This window comes from Hoplias malabaricus, chromosome 17 (assembly GCF_029633855.1).
Source record: "Hoplias malabaricus isolate fHopMal1 chromosome 17, fHopMal1.hap1, whole genome shotgun sequence".
NCBI lineage: Eukaryota > Metazoa > Chordata > Actinopteri > Characiformes > Erythrinidae > Hoplias > Hoplias malabaricus.
The window spans coordinates 2246962-2265174 of record NC_089816.1 but is presented as its reverse complement, the minus strand read 5'-3'; the positions used below and the strand labels follow the sequence as shown (position 1 = coordinate 2265174).

General features: G+C 42.3%; 1 protein-coding gene across 2 annotated transcripts in view; it reads left to right on the top strand.

Moving 5' to 3' along the window:
• drp2 (dystrophin related protein 2) overlaps window positions 1–18213 on the top strand; it is a 258344-nt gene that overhangs the window by 162328 nt on the left and 77803 nt on the right. For both annotated transcript variants that reach the window (XM_066649310.1, XM_066649312.1), the window contains 3 exons: window positions 2494–2650; window positions 12605–12725; window positions 15777–16045. In XM_066649310.1, coding sequence (XP_066505407.1) covers window positions 2494–2650; window positions 12605–12725; window positions 15777–16045 — 547 coding nt within the window. The remainder of the gene's footprint in view (window positions 1–2493; window positions 2651–12604; window positions 12726–15776; window positions 16046–18213) is intronic.

Sequence of the window (18213 nt, the reverse complement as noted above, 5' to 3'; positions counted from 1 at the left end):
CTCTGGTCAGCTGTGTAGTATCTTACTGCATTCTATGAGTAATACAACTATTAAACATTATAATTTATAATGTATTATATGTGGCATTCAAAGATTTCATAAGGCGTAGATAATAATTCAAGCCTGCTGTGGAATGTGCACTCTAAGATCCTTTTTGTTTAAGATCTAGTCTGTAAAATCTTATGCTAGGAACATTTGGGGGACTGTAGGAATATATATAGGAAAGCAGAAATATTTAATTTGAGTCAGTGTCCCTTTAAAAGAAGAAACACGTTTCTATTTCTCAGCAAACTGTTTTTCAAGCATCAGTCGGCTGGAGTTGAATGAATTTTGATATTCAGTTTGGAAGTTGTGTAGTTTGAGATTTGCAGGACTGATCTGTGTGCACTTTTTTCTTGTTTTTACAGCTGTTGTGCCTGAGGCCTAGTGAGCGATGTACTGTAGAATGGGTGTAATCAGGGTGAGGGAGTGGTGGACCCTCACTGGGATGCTGGGTAATTGAAAAGCAAGCCTCCTATTTTTACAAAGCTCTCTCCATTAACCCCAGCTGTGAATCTGATGGAATTAGCCTGGGTCCCAGAGACAATCACAGCCTGCTCTCGGCAGGTGGTTGAAAGACTGGCTTTATGTTTTATTTATTGTATATTCATGCTGATGTAAATGTGATAGGATTCCTCTGCGTGTCCTTTTCTGTTTTCAAGCCGATCAGCGAGACGAGATGCTTTTTTAAGTTCCTGTCACAAAGGCATATATCCCAGAGCCACAGAGTCTTTTAGGGGCTTCTGTTTTCTTACATCCCCCTTTTTAACGTTGGGTTTAAGGTCAGTCCGAGTGTGGAGCTGTCAGCAAGCGAGCACAAGACCCTCAGCCAGTTCTCTGTGGTGAATCTTTCTTCTAAAAGGAAAAGTTTATTGCTCAGAAGTTGCTTGCTAATGGCTGTGGAGACTTTACACTGAATGATCACTGGATTAGGAACACCTACCTTCTATATACATTCATTGTTAAATTGTATCAGCTCCACAAACAGGAACACTCTTTGGTTCTACAATTACAGAGTGTAGTCCACCTGTTTCTCTACATACCCATTCACCCTGCTCTTCACAGGACCACAACAGAGCAGGTATGATTTTGGTGGTGGATCATTCTTAGCGCTGCAGTGACTGATGTGGTGGTGGTGTGTTGGTGTGTGTTGTGCTGGTGCGAGTGGATCGGACACATCAGTGCGGTTTGTGTTTTTAAAGTAAACTGTATCACTACTGGACTGAGAATAGTCCACCAACCAAACATTTCCAGCATACAGCGACCTGATAAAGGGCTAGAGGACGACCGACACACACTGTGCAGCGACAGATGAGCTACTGTCTCTGACTTTACATCTACAAGGTGGATCAATGATGTAGGTGTGTCTAGAATTGACAGTGAATGGACACAATGTTTAAAACCTCTAGCAGCACTCGTGTGTCTGATCCACTCGTGCCAGTGCAACACACACCTCAACCACACAAATCATACCTGCTCTGTGGTGGTCCAGTGGGGTTCCTATCTGTCCAAATAAAATTGATACACTTTATTAACAACATCACAATTATGACGGTTCATACAAACCGGAATTCAAAAAAGTTGGGACACTAAACAAATTGTGAATAAAAACTGAATGCAATGATGTGGAGACGGCAAATGTCAATATTTTATTCGTAATAGAACATAGACGACAGATCAAAAGTTTAATCTGAGTAAATGTAACATTTTAAAGGAAAAATATGTTGATTCAAAATTTCACAGTGTCAACAAATCCCAAAAAAGTTGAGACAAGTAGCAATAAGTGGCTGGAAAAAGGTAATTGAGCATATAACGAACAGCTGGAAGACCAATTAACACTAATTAGGTCAATTGTCAACATGATTGGGTATAAAAAGAGCTTCTCAGAGTGTCAGTGTCTCTCTGAAGCCAAGATGGTAAGAGGATCACCAATTCCACCATTGTTGCGCAGAAAGATAGTGCAGCGATACCAGAATGGTGTTACCCAGCGTAAAATAGCAAAGACTTTTAAGTTCTCATCATCAACCGTGCATAACATCCCAACTTTGTTTGGGATTTGTTGACCCCATGAAATTTTGAAACAACATATTTTTCCCTTAAAATGATACATTCTCTCAGTTTAAACTGTTGATCTGTGATTTGTGTTCTATTCTGAATAAAATATTAGATGTTGGCACCTCCTCATCATTGCATTCAGTTTTTATTCACAATTTGTTTAGTGTCCCAACTTTTTTGGAATCTGGTTCATAGTTTAGATGAGAAATTGTTGACTAAGAGTTTTATTATCTCAGCCAACCTGACCACAGTGAGACTTAACTGAAGCAAAATCTCCTTTGACTTTCCACCTGATCTCATTGTTGTCTAGGAGAAAATTACAGTGATATAAAGGAGAACATATAAAAATAGTAAGGAGAAAGTGCAAAGACATTAAAGAGATGTATTTTTTACCCCCAGGGTGCGGTTGGAGGCATTCTCGGATAACAGTGGGAAGCTGCAGCTCTCACTGCAGGAGATCATTGAATGGCTCACAGCCAAAGATGAGGAGCTGTCAGAGCAGCTGCCCATAGGGGGCGATGTGGGGGCTGTACAGCACCAGCGGGAATTCCATCAGGTAGTACCTCTACAAGCACAAACACGTATGCACACACAAGCACACGCACACATGGGGGTTGTGGTGAAGTGAATAACACTGCTCCCCTTCACAACGCAAACATTTGTCAGTTCCCAGCTCAGCCAGGACTTGGGCAAGACTCTTAACAATTAAGATTAAGAGAATTATTAATGAGCAAGAATACCAGACAAAGTGGCGGAAATCTAAATGCAACATTTCCTTCCAGTGTTTCGTTCATCAATTCCAATCATCACCACGTTTCTGTTTTTCTTACTGTTTTTGATGAAAAAATGACAAAATATGGACACAGCAGCTGTCTTTAATGTTGTGGGACCAACAGAAATAAAAACAATAGAATCAGAAATAAATTGGAATGAAATCTTTTCACGTGGATTTAAATTGTATTTTTAAATTAAATTGTATTTTTTAAATAAAAAGTATTTTCCCCTCCCTTGTAAAGTTAATATTTTTGGAGATACATGTTTTTCATTATGTGTGGAACGATGGTTCAGCAGTTGCTATCACACAGCTCCAGGGTACTGGAGGTTGTGGGTTCAAGTCCTGTTCCGGGTGACTGTCTGTGAGGAGTGTGGTGTGTTCTCCCTGTGTCTGCGTGGGTTTCCTCTGGGTGACTGTCTGTGAGGAGTGTGGTGTGTTCTCCCTGTGTCTGCGTGGGATTCCTCTGGGTGACTGTCTGTGAGGAGTGTGGTGTGTTCTCTCTGTGTCTGAGTGGGTTTCCTCCGGGTGACTGTCTGTGAGGAGTGTGGTGTGTTCTCTCTGTGTCTGTGTGGGTTTCCTCCGGGTGACTGTCTGTGAGGAGTGTGGTGTGTTCTCCCTGTGTCTGCGTGGGATTCCTCCGGGTGACTGTCTGTGAGGAGTGTGGTGTGTTCTCCCTGTGTCTGCGTGGGTTTCCTCTGGGTGACTGTCTGTTAGGAGTGTGGTGTGTTCTCCCTGTGTCTGTGTGGGTTTCCTCCCACATTCATAGGTGGATCGGCTATTCAAAAGTGTCCGTAGGTGTGTGTGTGTGTCGCCCTGTGAAGGACTGGCGCCTCCTCCAGGGTGTGTGCCTGCCTTGCACCTAGTGATTCCGGATAGGCTCTGGACCCACCACGACCCTGAACTGGATAAGAGTTACAGACAATGAATGAATTTTTGTTTGATTCTTCATTGCCATTAATGATTTTCTGTATCTATTTGGAAGTTAAATATTTGTGTTCATTATAAAAATCATCCATCATCCAGCATTTTTATGATTCATTAAGATTTTAAACTGATGTCCACCAGTCTCTTCTAAATTTCAGTTGTTTGTCTAGAGATGTTAAATAAATGTTACACATACACAACACACACCTTCTCATGCATTTTCATGCCTTTCAATTACCAGTGCTCTTTGATGTCCAATCCTATTAATCTACACATCTATCAAAATAATGAGCCCAGTTAAACATTTAGGACTAACAGGACAACAGAGTCATAGTGAAACACATTTGACCAGGCTGCTTTCCCACTTACCAGCACTGTATAATAATAATAAAAAAACCCTACAAATACATAAAGAGAGAGAGAGAGAGCGGGAGAGACCTGTCTAAAATGTATTAATTGAATATTTGAAATCCTCTCTACATCTCACATCTTGACACTTTTAAAACTATTTTTTGACATTTATTGTATTAGAAATTAGTCATCAATCAAATGTTAAGAAGGTAGAAGAAGCTACTTCACGTGTAAGTGAACAGCAGCAGTAGCCGTTGTGTATGTGTTAGTACACTGGTCAATAACAGACAATATTACACTTGTTTTACAAATTAAATTGGGGCTGCAATACAGCCAAGAAATAAAAGAGAAAAACACTGAAGACCAGAATGCTTCCCATCATTAACATAAAAAAAGCATAATTCCAACAAAACTGACACTGCAAAAAACAAATAAACAAACAACAACAACAACAACAAACAAACAAACAAACAAACAAGAAAAAAAATACAAGGAGACTGATATGAGGATCTGTGAGAGATCAGTCCATACGAGCCGCATGGTTTTATAGGAACTACGTAGGAGGAACATTCACTGTGAAGCAACTCAGTCAAAATCAACAAAGTTGAGGAAATATCTGCTGATTAACTTCTCATAACATTCAGCGATTTCTGCAACAAAGCCGATGCACAATGGTCCCAAACTAAACAATTCCACATAAATCCTCACTTGTTTTTCCCCTGTGTGTTGTATGTTCTGTCTCTTGCTGTATGTGAAACGTATGTAGAAAATGAGTTTAGTGACAAATAGTGATTTGTGGTGACTCTGCACAAGACGAATGATAATGATCATCACAACAGTCCCAACTACCCACATCCTGCAAGGGCTGCCCTTCCATTTACTTCAGTATGATTTGTTGTACAAGCACTCCTGATACACCCCAGTGCCCACGTTGAGACCCACAAGAGCTTCAGGATCCCCAGGTTCTGTCCTTTATATGTACTTCATGAATGGTTTTATAACATGAAAGATTCATTTAAGATGCGTTTTTGGGGGTCAGCGTTCAGTAAAATCAACGTACAATCTCTTTAGTGAATATGTAGCAAACCTATGGTTGTTTTTCCACTAGTTCAGAGGTTTGAACATTTCTATGAGGACTTGATTGAGGTCAGACACTGATGATATGGTCAGGAACTGAGTTTTGAAAAATCACTCTGTCAATCCAGAGAGCACAGTTTAAATGATAGGGGGCTTTATACACTTCAGTATTCTATATAGGAATTACACTGATTATGAGGTGTGTGAAATATCTGGAGAAACAGTGTAGTGTATGGCTGTATGGTAAGTGAAAAAAAGAGTTTTATTCTGTACTTATGGTTTTACATGGATACACACACACACACACACACACCATGTAATGGGTAGTGTAGTATTGTAGAAAGCTTTTCCACCTTTGTTCCAATTTCCACTGCTGTCATTCAGCTCTCTGTCTGTGTGTGGATGTAGAACTCTGCACAGGGGAGAGAGAGAGAGAGAGAGAGAGAGAGAGAATAAGTGGCTTTCACTCCCATCAGACTGGCTGTGAAATCAGCCTCCCAATTAAAAAAGGCCAGAGCCTCTCTTTTCCTTTTTCACACAATCCCAGAACACTGTCTCTCACCCAACCACCCCCCCCCCCTCCTCACACACCCACCCCCAAAAAAACCTCTGCATGAACTTACACGCATTCAGAACGTGATACAATCTAGGCTAGAATAAGTGAAATCAATTATTAAATGAAAAATCTCATCAATATATTTAATATTTCTTGCTATGGAATTGTACAAATACCGTTAAGATTTTAAACCTATTTTAGATGGTTTTTGCTTTCAATTATTAACCAGGTGAATGAGACACTTTACATAACATCGCTTTAAAACAAGTAAGAATGTCTAAAATTGTTGAACAACATTATATTCTTCTTTCATCGATCTCACGCTGAGAAATATTAGATACGATGCTTAGATTTAAAGGGCTTTCTCTTAGTGTGAGCTACGCCACCAGCCTCCCACTCACACCAAGCCATCTATCCTTTTAACACTGTTCCAATGTCTCCTTTTCTACTTCTATTTCCATAATTATTATGCATGGTGCTGCCATTCCCAGAGCTCTACATTTCTCTCTGAAAGTTTTCTGACAAGAGACAGAGGGGAAATCGCATGCCTGGTTCTGCAGAGAATTACAACGTTTTAAGGAATATGAATTATTGATCTTAAATGGATTTCATATGTTGTGTTCTTTACTGTACCTTTTGTGTGAGTGTGTGTGTGTGTGTGTGTGTGGTTACCTATTCATTTCTGTATGCATATGACACATGTGCACAGGACTCACATTTAACACCTTTGCAACAGGATTGTCCTAACAATGTTAAAATATTAAAAATGGTATTGAAATGTCACTCAAATTACAGTGGGGCTTTTCAAATGTTTCAAAATTTCAAGGTAATTGTGATATGGCTTCAATGAACGTGTGTCTGTGTGCGCGTGTGTGTTTGTAGAGAGGCTAGCAGGCTTTTGCTGACGTAGTGGGGGATGTAGCATTGACCGTATGTATAAACTGGACGCAGTGGTTCCACTGTTTTCTGTGGGGAAACCATGGGTGACAATCGTATCACTTCTTTACCGGCTTCTCGTGCAGTGAATACCGGGAAAGTGAGAGACTTCACATGCGCCCACACGCCGTTCAAACAACCGTACGGTCTGCAGGAGTTGTGAGGATAAACGCCCCCTGAAAAAGTATCCAGAATGATGGATACAGGAGATGTTTTTGTTTGATGCACAGACGTAAACTCAGACTGAAGTTAGTGAGAGCCTGCTGCATTAGTTATCACCATTTACTGGAGAATATTTCTGTTCTAATCGTAAACTGTCTGTACAATCTTCTAAAACTCTATAATTATATGTGATAGATCCCGCAATGGTGTTTTCTTCATTCTCACTGCATTTAGCAACGTTTTTCTACTGATTACTTCAGCCAGATTGTCTGTCTTCTACAAATAAACATGCTTTATGATCATTTGAAATGATTATTATTTAAACAAAATATTAATTAAAATTACATTAAATAAAAAAAAAAACGTTGCGAAGAATCAGATGGATTTGAAAGTTTGAACGTCACATAAGAGACACACTGTCAATGAAAGATAACAGGAAATAAGACGTCTTACAATAAAAAGAAGAACAACACACATCATATAATCAATGTTATTGCTGCATGAACAGCTGTTTTGAAAGTATATGAGACTATACCTTTCATTGTCACCAATCTGTCAAACAGTACTGAGCAGCGCTGGGCAATTCTCTGTGCTTCTGGATTATACAGAGTTTTCCCTCAAAGGTTACAGCACGATGTTTTTGGTCACAGCTTTATCACGTCATCTTTAGCATTGTTGTGGAAAAACGTTCAAGAGATTGTGAAGCTTGTTCATCGAGTCCATTCTCTGTAGAAGAGAACTTGGCTGGTGTCGTAATTGGAAACGGCTCAGAGATACCTTTATTATCAGTTCAAAAACTGAATGGGAAAATGAATGGGAGTGAATGGAGAGCTACTCTCGAATGGTCCTCTCGTAGCGCTGACACTCACTTCCTGTGGTCCTGGCATTGTAGATTGTACCCAATGTCTGACTACAGGGTGGGCCATTTATATGAATACATCTTAATAAAATGGGAATGGTTGGTGATATTAATTTCCTGCTTGTGGTACATTAGTATATGGGAGGGAGGGGGAAACTTTTCAAGATGGGTGGTGACCATGGCGGCCATTTTGATGTCAGCCATTTTGGGTCCAACTTTTGTTTTTTCAATGGGAAGAGGGTCATGTGACACATCAAACTTATTAGGAATTTCACAAGAAAAACATTGGTGTGCTTGGTTTTAATGTAACTTTATTCTTTCATGAGTTATTTACAAGTTTCTAACCACTTATAAAATGTGTTCAAAGTGCTGCCCATTGTGTTGGATTGTCAATGCAACCCTCTTCTCCCACTCTTCACACACTGATAGCAACACCGCAGGAGAAATGCTAGCACCGGCTTCCAGTATCCGTAGTTTCAGGTGCTGCACGTCTTAATGGTATGGTGTGATACATGGGGTACAAAGACAGTGGGGCCATTCTTCATCAATGAAAACCTCAAGGCCACTGGATATGCGAAATTGCTACATGATGATGTATTTTCCTCTTTATGCACTGAAGCTGGCACGTTCCCTGAGTTTTTCAGCAAGATGGTGCACCACCACATTATGGGTGTCAGGTCCGAGCATTCCTAGATGAACAGTTTCCTGGAAAGTGGATTGGTCGTCGTGAGCCAGTTGAATGGCCCCCAAAGGCTTTAGACTTTTATCTTTGGGGTCATCTGAAGGCAATTGTCTATGCTGTGAAGATACGAGACGTGCAGCACCTGAAACTACGGATACTGGAAGCCTGTGCTAGCATTTCTCCGGCGGTGTTGTTTTTCTTGTGAAATTCCCAATAAGTTTGTGTCACATAACCCTCTTCCCATTGAAAAAACTAAAGTTGGATCCAAAATGGCTGACTTCAAAATGGCTGCCATGGTCACCACCCATCTTGAAAAATTTCCCCCTCCCATTTTTTTTAAGGTGTATCCACATAAATGACCCACCCTGTAGAGTCCACCCTTTCATACAAACAGGGCCAGAGCTCAAAAGCGAGAAGGTTTGGTTCTGCTTTTTGGTTCTCAAAACATTTGGCCCTGTATCGCCATGATTTGTTTTCCAGAAACATATTAAGCCAGGGTTTAAATTAAAGTATTACGTTTTGCTAATTAGTCAAAGACTAGGCTTAATCCAAGTCACATAGGTCAAACGTATATCTCTGAAATATATAAATAGAGCAGAACAACAACTCAAATCCATTCCATTCAATTCAGTTCGGCCTTATCTGGGTATTGCTGTTTACCATTAATACAAAGCTGTTCATATTAAGATAAAATCCATCAGAACAAGAGGAAGAACCACTGAGACAACCCAAGACTCAAACTGAAAAACACTGTTCATTGAAACCAGTGTGAAATCAAGCCAAAATAGTGTTAATGTTTTAGTTTGCTGTAGAAAATGCTCACCCCAGTTCTCTTTGTGTGAGTGTGTGTGTGTGTGTGTAAAGAGGGGTCATTTTCCAACATGGCAACATTATCAGTGTCAGAAGTGCCCTGATACACTCTTAACTTCCCTGGGCCATGTTTGTCCTTTCATCTGCCTCTGTGTTCAGTGCAGTTTAAAGAAGTGCGTGTGCTGTAGGATGCTGTTATCAGGACAGACACGTGTGTGGTTCTGTGGTTTAACAGACACACAGACGCATATAAAGCATGAGTAATTCCAGTTTGTAGAGTGGGATATTTTAATCTCTTCCTGCAGCATAGGAACTGGTTTTTTGTAATTTAAAGGTATGATGTATCTGCAAGATTTTCACACAGACATTTGTACAGTGAATATGGATTCTACCAGCACTGCGGAGGTTTTGGTATAATTCCTGTTTGCTTCTCTTTTCTGGTATGCCACAATGTTTATATAATTTATGAGTTTATGCTTTTTGAGTCTAAGAAATGTGACAGTGTTAGTCAGTGGTTAGTTGAGTAAAGCTGACCTAGATGTTATTAAGTAGGGAGTAGTTGAAGAGAAAACCTGGAGTATAATCTCTAGACATTCATTCATTCGTTATCTTTAACAGTTATCCAATTTAGGGTCGCGGTGGGTCCAGAGCCTACCTGGAATCATTGGGCGCAAGGCAGGAATACACCCTGGAGGGGGCGCCAGTCCTTCACAGGGCAACACACACACACTCACACCTACGGACACTTTTGAGTCGCCAATCCACCTACCAACGTGTGTTTTTGGACTGTGAGCACCGGAGGAAACCCACACAGACACAGGGAGAACACACCAACTCCTCACAGACAGTCACCCGGAGGAAACCCACGCAGACACAGGGAGAACACACCACACTCCTCACAGACAGTCACCCGGAGGAAACCCACACAGACGCAGGGAGAACACACCACACTCCTCACAGACAGTCACCCGGAGGAAACCCACACAGACACAGAGAGAACACACCACACTCCTCATAGACAGTCACCCGGAGGAAACCCACACAGACACAGGGAGAACACACCAACTCCTCACAGACAGTCACCCGGAGGAAACCCACGCAGACACAGGGAGAACACACCACACTCCTCACAGACAGTCACCCGGAGGAAACCCACGCAGACACAGGGAGAACACACCACACTCCTCACAGACAGTCACCCGGAGGAAACCCACGCAGACACAGGGAGAACACACCACACTCCTCACAGATAGTCACCCGGAGGAAACCCACACAGACACAGAGAGAACACACCAACTCCTCACAGACAGTCACCCGGAGGAAACCCACGCAGACACAGGGAGAACACACCACACTCCTCACAGACAGTCACCCGGAGGAAACCCACACAGACACAGAGAGAACACACCACACTCCTCACAGACAGTCACCCGGAGGAAACCCACACAGACACAGGGAGAACACACCAACTCCTCACAGACAGTCACCCGGAGGAAACCCACGCAGACACAGGGAGAACACACCAACTCCTCACAGACAGTCACCCAGAGGAAACCCACGCAGACACAGGGAGAACACACCACACTCCTCACAGACAGTCACCCGGAGGAAACCCACACAGACACAGGGAGAACACACCACACTCCTCACAGACAGTCACCCGGAGGAAACCCACACAGACACAGGGAGAACACACCACACTCCTCACAGACAGTCACCCGGAGGAAACCCACGCAGACACAGGGAGAACACACCACACTCCTCACAGACAGTCACCCGGAGGAAACCCACGCAGACACAGGGAGAACACACCACACTCCTCACAGATAGTCACCCGGAGGAAACCCACACAGACACAGAGAGAACACACCAACTCCTCACAGACAGTCACCCGGAGGAAACCCACGCAGACACAGGGAGAACACACCACACTCCTCACAGACAGTCACCCGGAGGAAACCCACACAGACACAGAGAGAACACACCACACTCCTCACAGACAGTCACCCGGAGGAAACCCACACAGACACAGGGAGAACACACCAACTCCTCACAGACAGTCACCCGGAGGAAACCCACGCAGACACAGGGAGAACACACCAACTCCTCACAGACAGTCACCCAGAGGAAACCCACGCAGACACAGGGAGAACACACCACACTCCTCACAGACAGTCACCCGGAGGAAACCCACACAGACACAGGGAGAACACACTACACTCCTCACAGACAGTCACCCGGAGGAAACCCACACAGACACAGGGAGAACACACCACACTCCTCACAGACAGTCACCCGGAGGAAACCCACGCAGACACAGAGAGAACACACCACACTCCTCACAGACAGTCACCCGGAGCGGGAATCAAACCCAAAATTTCCAGGCCCCTGAGCTGTGTGACTGCGACACCTAACTGCTGCGCCACCAAGAAAAATATTGTATATTTCTAGGAGAATGAACAAATTCTGTTAAGATTCAGAATGTGGAAATACATGGTTTTGTTTCTGAAAGTGGTGACAAACACCTGGAAACCTTTTACAAATTTAAGATCAAGCTAGTCCTTGAATAAAGTAGGCCATATTGGAAATGCATGGGTGAATGAGTGTGTTCATCCCAGGCCCCTGGACTGGACTGAATTTACATCAAGATATCTTCCTAAATGGCAGCAACTGGGGCTTATCTTATGTGTTAATTGCTTGAGCTTTTTAATGAATCCAGCTGATCAGTCCACTCCAGGCCTCTCTGTGTCCATATGCATGTCTTTACTGAGCTTCCAGGGAGACAGTAGTGTGTGTGTTTGTTTGTGAGTGAGATTTAGAGACTACTGTCAGACTGAAACCTCATGTCCCTGTTTTTTGTCGTTCTTCAATTTTGTGCATTATTTGAACACTTTATCTGCTCCTCATATTGTGTCAGTATGTGATATAATCATGAGAAGTGGCCCAGTAGGCCCATTTTTATCTTCTTCTTTAAAGTTCTAAAGGCAAAAGCATCAGCGGAGAAGGAAAAACATATTTTCCCCAAGCTATTTTGGAACATTATTACTTTCTTTAAATAAATGGCAACACAATGTAAATGCTTTTTGGAATTTTATCAAAGTATCACAATCAAATGGATACACAAAGCTGAGAGATGCCAATTTAATGGTTCTTCTTTTCCGTACTCGGCCGTGTCGTTTACACTAACAATTTCCTAAAGAACTGTCCACTGATAGATTTGTCATGTAGACAACTTTGGGTCTGTGGTATCCTTCAAGTTTTTTTTTTTCTCGAATCATGTATATAATCATAAATACCTATACTTTAATGTGTCCAAATGTGCCTTTGCTTGAGATCACATACAAATGTATGTTAGCTCTCTCTTTGTGGTGTGTGCAGGCCTTTATGGAGGATGTGAAATCCAGAGGACCTTTCATCTACTCAGTGTTGGAATCAGCCCAGTCGTTTTTGGCCCAGCATCCGTTCCAGGAGCCTGAAGAAACGCTGCCAGAGAGCAAAGGTCTGCTATCTGTTCTAAAAACTTCAGTTCCAAAACGCTTGGCCACATTATAAGACTCATCACAGGTGCTTCCAGTGGGCATGCTTTATCAGAAACCATTACCCTTTTGTATATAGGTCAGCAACTGGAGCTGGGTCATCCCAAATTAACCAAATGCAGCTGTCCATATGGCATATGGTGACATCAGTAATGAAGGGAAAAGGGCTGTTGTTTTTTCACTGTTTTGGCTTTTTTCACTCATCTTTAATTTTTCCTCTCCTCCCAATTCCTTATTTTACGTAATTAACAACACGAGAATCAGACTTACTTCACATACTCGGCATCTGTGTTGGTGAGTGACATGTCTGACATGTTTATTTTAGATAAATATGAAATAGAAAAACAGGAACAGGCAGATATGATATTATTATATATAATATAATTGGTCAGGGCCCCCACAGGACCCCCACGGAGCAGGTGTGATGTGGTGGTGGATCATTCTCAGCGCTGCAGTGACACTGACGTGGTGGTGGTGTGTTAGTGTGTGTTGTGCTGGTGTAGAGTGGATCTGAAACAACAGTGGTTCTGGAATTTTAAAAGCCCTAATTGTCACTACGGGCCTGGGAATAGTCCACCGACCAGTAATATCCAGCCGACAGCGTCCTGTGTCACTGATGAAGGACTAAGGACCACCAACACAAACAGTGCAGCAACAGATGAGCTACTGTCACTGATTTACATCTACAAGGTGGTCCAATGAAGGAGTGAGAGGACAGAGTGTTTAAAAACTCCAGCAGCACTGCTGTGTCTGATCCACTCTACACCAGCACAACACACACTAACACACCACCACCACGTCAGTGTCACTGCAGCACTGACAATGATCCATCACCCAAATCTGCTCTGTGAGGGTCCTGACCACTGAAGAGCAGGGTGAAATAGGGGTAAGAATGAATGCAGAGATTATAAAACTACACAGTGCCAGTAGAGCTGATAATATATGATTGTTCAGTGTATACACTGAATGCAGACAATGTAGTTTAGAACATTTATTTAATATTATAAATATACCACAAAAGCAGAAGGCCATGGAGACACCAGGTAAATACACCAGCAATTCCTGATGTGTGTATCATCAGTGCCCTGCTAATTTTATTTACAGCAAACAGATTAATAACGTGCATTAAAGTGCACTTTCATTCGTATTTTCATTCGTAAATAGACTGTGTGCAGTATGTGCTAAATCTGAGGGCTGTGTTAAGAGTTCAACTGAGTGTTTGAAGGTCCATCAGGCCAATGAGTTCTGCAGTCTGTCTGCCTGTGGGAAGAAACTGTTTGCACGTCTGGAAGATTTGGCCTAGATGCTCTGTAGCCTTCCTTCAAATGAGAGGGGTGCAGAGAGTCGTGTGAGGACTTAGAGACACCCCTCCTGATGCTGCAGGCTTTTTTAACACAGTTTACTGTCTACGTTCTTTATGGCAGAGTATTTGAGATAATATAGTATAATACAATGGATCTTATATTGTCATCAAGTACATTTTCACAGGTGTGAATATTTTTGATGAAAAAAATATTTGTTATAATTTATTTTAATATAGTTTCATTTTAATTTAATGTAGTTCAGTGGTGGCACGGTGGCGCAGCAGGGAGTGTTGCAGTCACACAACTCCAGGGACCTATAGTTCAGGTTGTGAGTTCAAGTGTGACTGTGAGGAGTGTTGTGTGTACTCCCTGTGTCTGTGTGGGTTTCCTCCAGGTGACTGTCTGTGAGGAGTGTGGTGTGTTCTCCCTGTGTCTGCGTGGGTTTCCTCCAGGTGACTGTCTGTGAGGAGTGTGGTGTGTTCTCCCTGTGACTGCGTGGGTTTCCTCTGGGTTCTCCGCTTTCCTCCCATGGTCCAAAAACACATGGTGATAGGTGGATTAGCTACTCAAAAGTGTCCATAGGTGTGAGTGTGTGAGTGGGTGTGTTTCTTCCTTGAGCCTGGGTAAGCGGTTTCAGACTATGAATGAATGAATAATATAATTCAGTACAATAATGGGTTTGAGCACATTTTATGCTTGGTTTGGAAATTATTTTATGCTAATCAACTGTTGTAAGTCAAATGAGAGGCGCAAAAGAGGTGTTTTAATAACCAGAAATGAGAACTAGGTATATCCAGGTGGAACAGAGAAGGTAAAAACCATAAAATAATGCAAACTACACAGAGGAAATCTAACAACAAACCAGCAACTACACACTAAAACACAACTATGACTAAGCATCTAACCAGGGCTACATAGAGAACAGGAACAATATGATAAACACTATGCACCAAACAAGACAGAGACTACGACTAAATGGAAACAACACAAAATGAGAACCAAGGGGAACACAGACAATGATGTAAAACAAAGAATTCAGATACAAAATAATAGAACCGTGACCAGCACCAGGGAATAAACACTAGAGCCAAACGACCCGAGGAGGATGGGTTCCACGTATGAGTCTGGGTTCCTTCCAAGGTTTCTTCCTCATGCGCTGGGGGAGCTTTTCCTTGCCACTGTTGCCCCTGGCTCGCTCATAGTAGGCTTGGACCCGGATCTCTGTAAAGCTTCTTTGTGACGACTTTTTATTTGATTTGAAACTGAAGAAGGTTAATACTGCAGAAGTATTAAGAGGATGTAGAGATCAGTCAAAACGCCATCTACTTTTATAAGAGTCTGTTTGGTCATAGTAATGCATTGTTGGTTCAAACCACATCTCAAGTCACTGTCTCTGAGGAGTGTGCCCTTCCTGTGTCTGTGTGGGTGTTCTGGTTCCTCCCACAGTCCAAAAACATGTTGGTATGTGGACTGCCTATTCACAAGTGTCCATAGGTGTGAGTGTGAGTGCATGTTTGAGTGTGTAATGCACTGTGATAGACTGGTGCACTCTAGAGTGTGCTTTTCTGCTTTGCAGTGATTCAGGGTATAAACCCACTGTGACCCTAAACAAGGTAAAGCAGTTACAGAAAATGAATGAAAAACGTATACACATCTCTGGTGAGAGGAATGATAGTGCAGTTAACTTTGACTTAATATGTCATCCTCCAGAGGTGTCTCCGAGGCGGAGGATGCTGAACGTGAGCCGCTCGGTATGGAAGCAGGCTAACGTGGCCAGTGATCTCTGGGAGAAACTGACGGCTCGCTGTGTGGACAGACATCGGCACATGGAGCGAACCTTGGAGAGACTTCTTCAGGTCCAGGCTGCGATGGAAGAGCTGGCTGGAGCTCTGGAACAAGCCGAAGGCGTAAGAGATGCTTGGGAGCCGGTGGGAGATCTCTTCATTGACTCTCTACAGGATCACATAGATGCCACCAAGGTACTACCCAGAGGAAATCAAATATTAATGAATGAAATATTGAGAAAACAGTGATGGTCCAGAATTAGCACGAGACATAAATTATGTTATTTACAGCAAAACATTTAGGAGTTTGTTGGTTCCGATGAGGATTGGAAGAGCTCCTGTCTTTAGTCCAGAGTGTTTTTATAAAACTGAGCACAGTGTGAGACTTTACTGAGATCTCCACTCAAAATAAATGTGAGACATATAAGATTCCTTTTCTCTTCTGCCACACACATGTGCATTGTTTCTAAATTACAGGTTTTAATGAGGCATACAGTTAATCAGTGGTTTTTAGTTACCAACAATATCCACATTTTGTTATATATGCTGTGTAAAATATATATATAATATTAGTAATATTGCTAGCCCTCATTTGCACATAGTTTCCTAGCTAGTAGTTGAGTGACTTGCTCAGAAATGGTTTACAAGAGTTAGATTTTTGGCTCTAAACATCCACACTCCCACTGATTAAGTACATCCTCAGTATTATGTTTTTTCTTCAATTCTAAATGACAGCAGCAGCCCATGGGTGACTGGTTTAATCTTCTGGAATGTTTGGGAAACCCTGAAGTACTCCTCTGTGGCTTTTGAACCAAGTTTTCACAGATATATGTTGCACTTTGGCAGGTAGCGTTATAGTCAGAAATAATCTGCAAATATTTGTTATGACAGTTTTGACAGTCCCCTTAAGAAATAAAAAAAAACATAAAAACGAACAAACGAAACAAAAAACCCTTATAAAACACAGGAAAGTTGGTCGTGCATGAGGAGCGGTGTATGAAGCTGAAGAAAGAGGATGCGAGAGTGTGAGAGAAGTTAAGCAGGTTGCAGAGTTTGCGGTTTTGCCTTTATGCAGCATGGCTGGCTGCCCACTTTCCATGATGCATTTACCTGTTTTCCCCTCTAATAGTTCTCCATTAGAGCCTGACTGCAAGCTCAGGAAGAATGGCCACCACAGCTGAATTAAAGCAGCGGGTTATCTGCTTGTCTTTCTGCTCTAATCTGATCAGAGGTTGTCTTCAGAGTGCTGCAGCCAGCTAAGAGGGTTGTGCCCAATAGCAGAGACCTTAATTCAAGCCCTAATGATACCACAGCTGTCTGTGGCCAGAGGAACAAGAGACCTGCTGCTCTCTGAAAGGAAGGATGGCTTAGTTCCTCTCTTCTGCGGGTCTGCAGCGGACTGGCCGTGGGTACTTGCTGACTCTCGTACAAGGTCACAAATCAAGGTCACATTCTCTTGACAGATTAGATATTTATATATATTTATCGAATTATCTTGTTTTTTTCACACCCCAATGCCTTAATCGTCTCTACCAGACAGCACCAGTGTTGCAGCCACATTACTGCTGCAGGGACAAAACCTTTTATCTCCATTTTTGTCATTTTTATATATAATTGGAAAATAGCAGCTGCTCTTTACCCTATGTCCAGTATTACTAGTGCTGGCTGATATGACGGCAAATCAATATCATAATTAATTGAACGTTTTACAAGGCTTGTACCATAAATACACTGTTCATACTTGGTGAAGTGATTGTGCTTGAAACAGAATGGTGGTATTAACATCGGTCTCCAAAACATTTGACTTCTTTAAGTCCAGCGTTGTTGTCACTAAAATCAGAACCCGAACGACAGACACGGCATTTTTCTTTGGTAAAACCTGCTCGAGTTGCTTGTTTGGCTTTGTGTTTAGGTTTTCCTCCATGTTGCTTAATTGTGGCAGATTGGACAGGGTTACCCTCTTGGATGTGTTCCCGCCTTGCGCCCAATGATTCCAGGTAGGCTCCGGACCCACCGTGACCATGAACTGGATAAGGGTTACAGATAATGAATGAATGAATGGACAGGGTTAGATTAAGTTTAAGGGGACAGTACATGAACACACTGTGAGAGACATGTTATCAGAATTAAAAAACAAAAAAACCCAAGAAAGGATTAACAGTGAATATGTGTGTGTGTGTGTGTGTGTGTTGCCCTGTGAAGGACTGGCGCCCCCTCCAGGGTGTGTTGCCTCCTAGTGCCCAGTGACTCCGGGATCACTCTGGACCCACCGTGACACTGAACTGGATAAGGGTTACAGACAATAAATGAATGAATGAATATTATGTATATTACTCATTCATTCATTATCTGTAACCCTTATC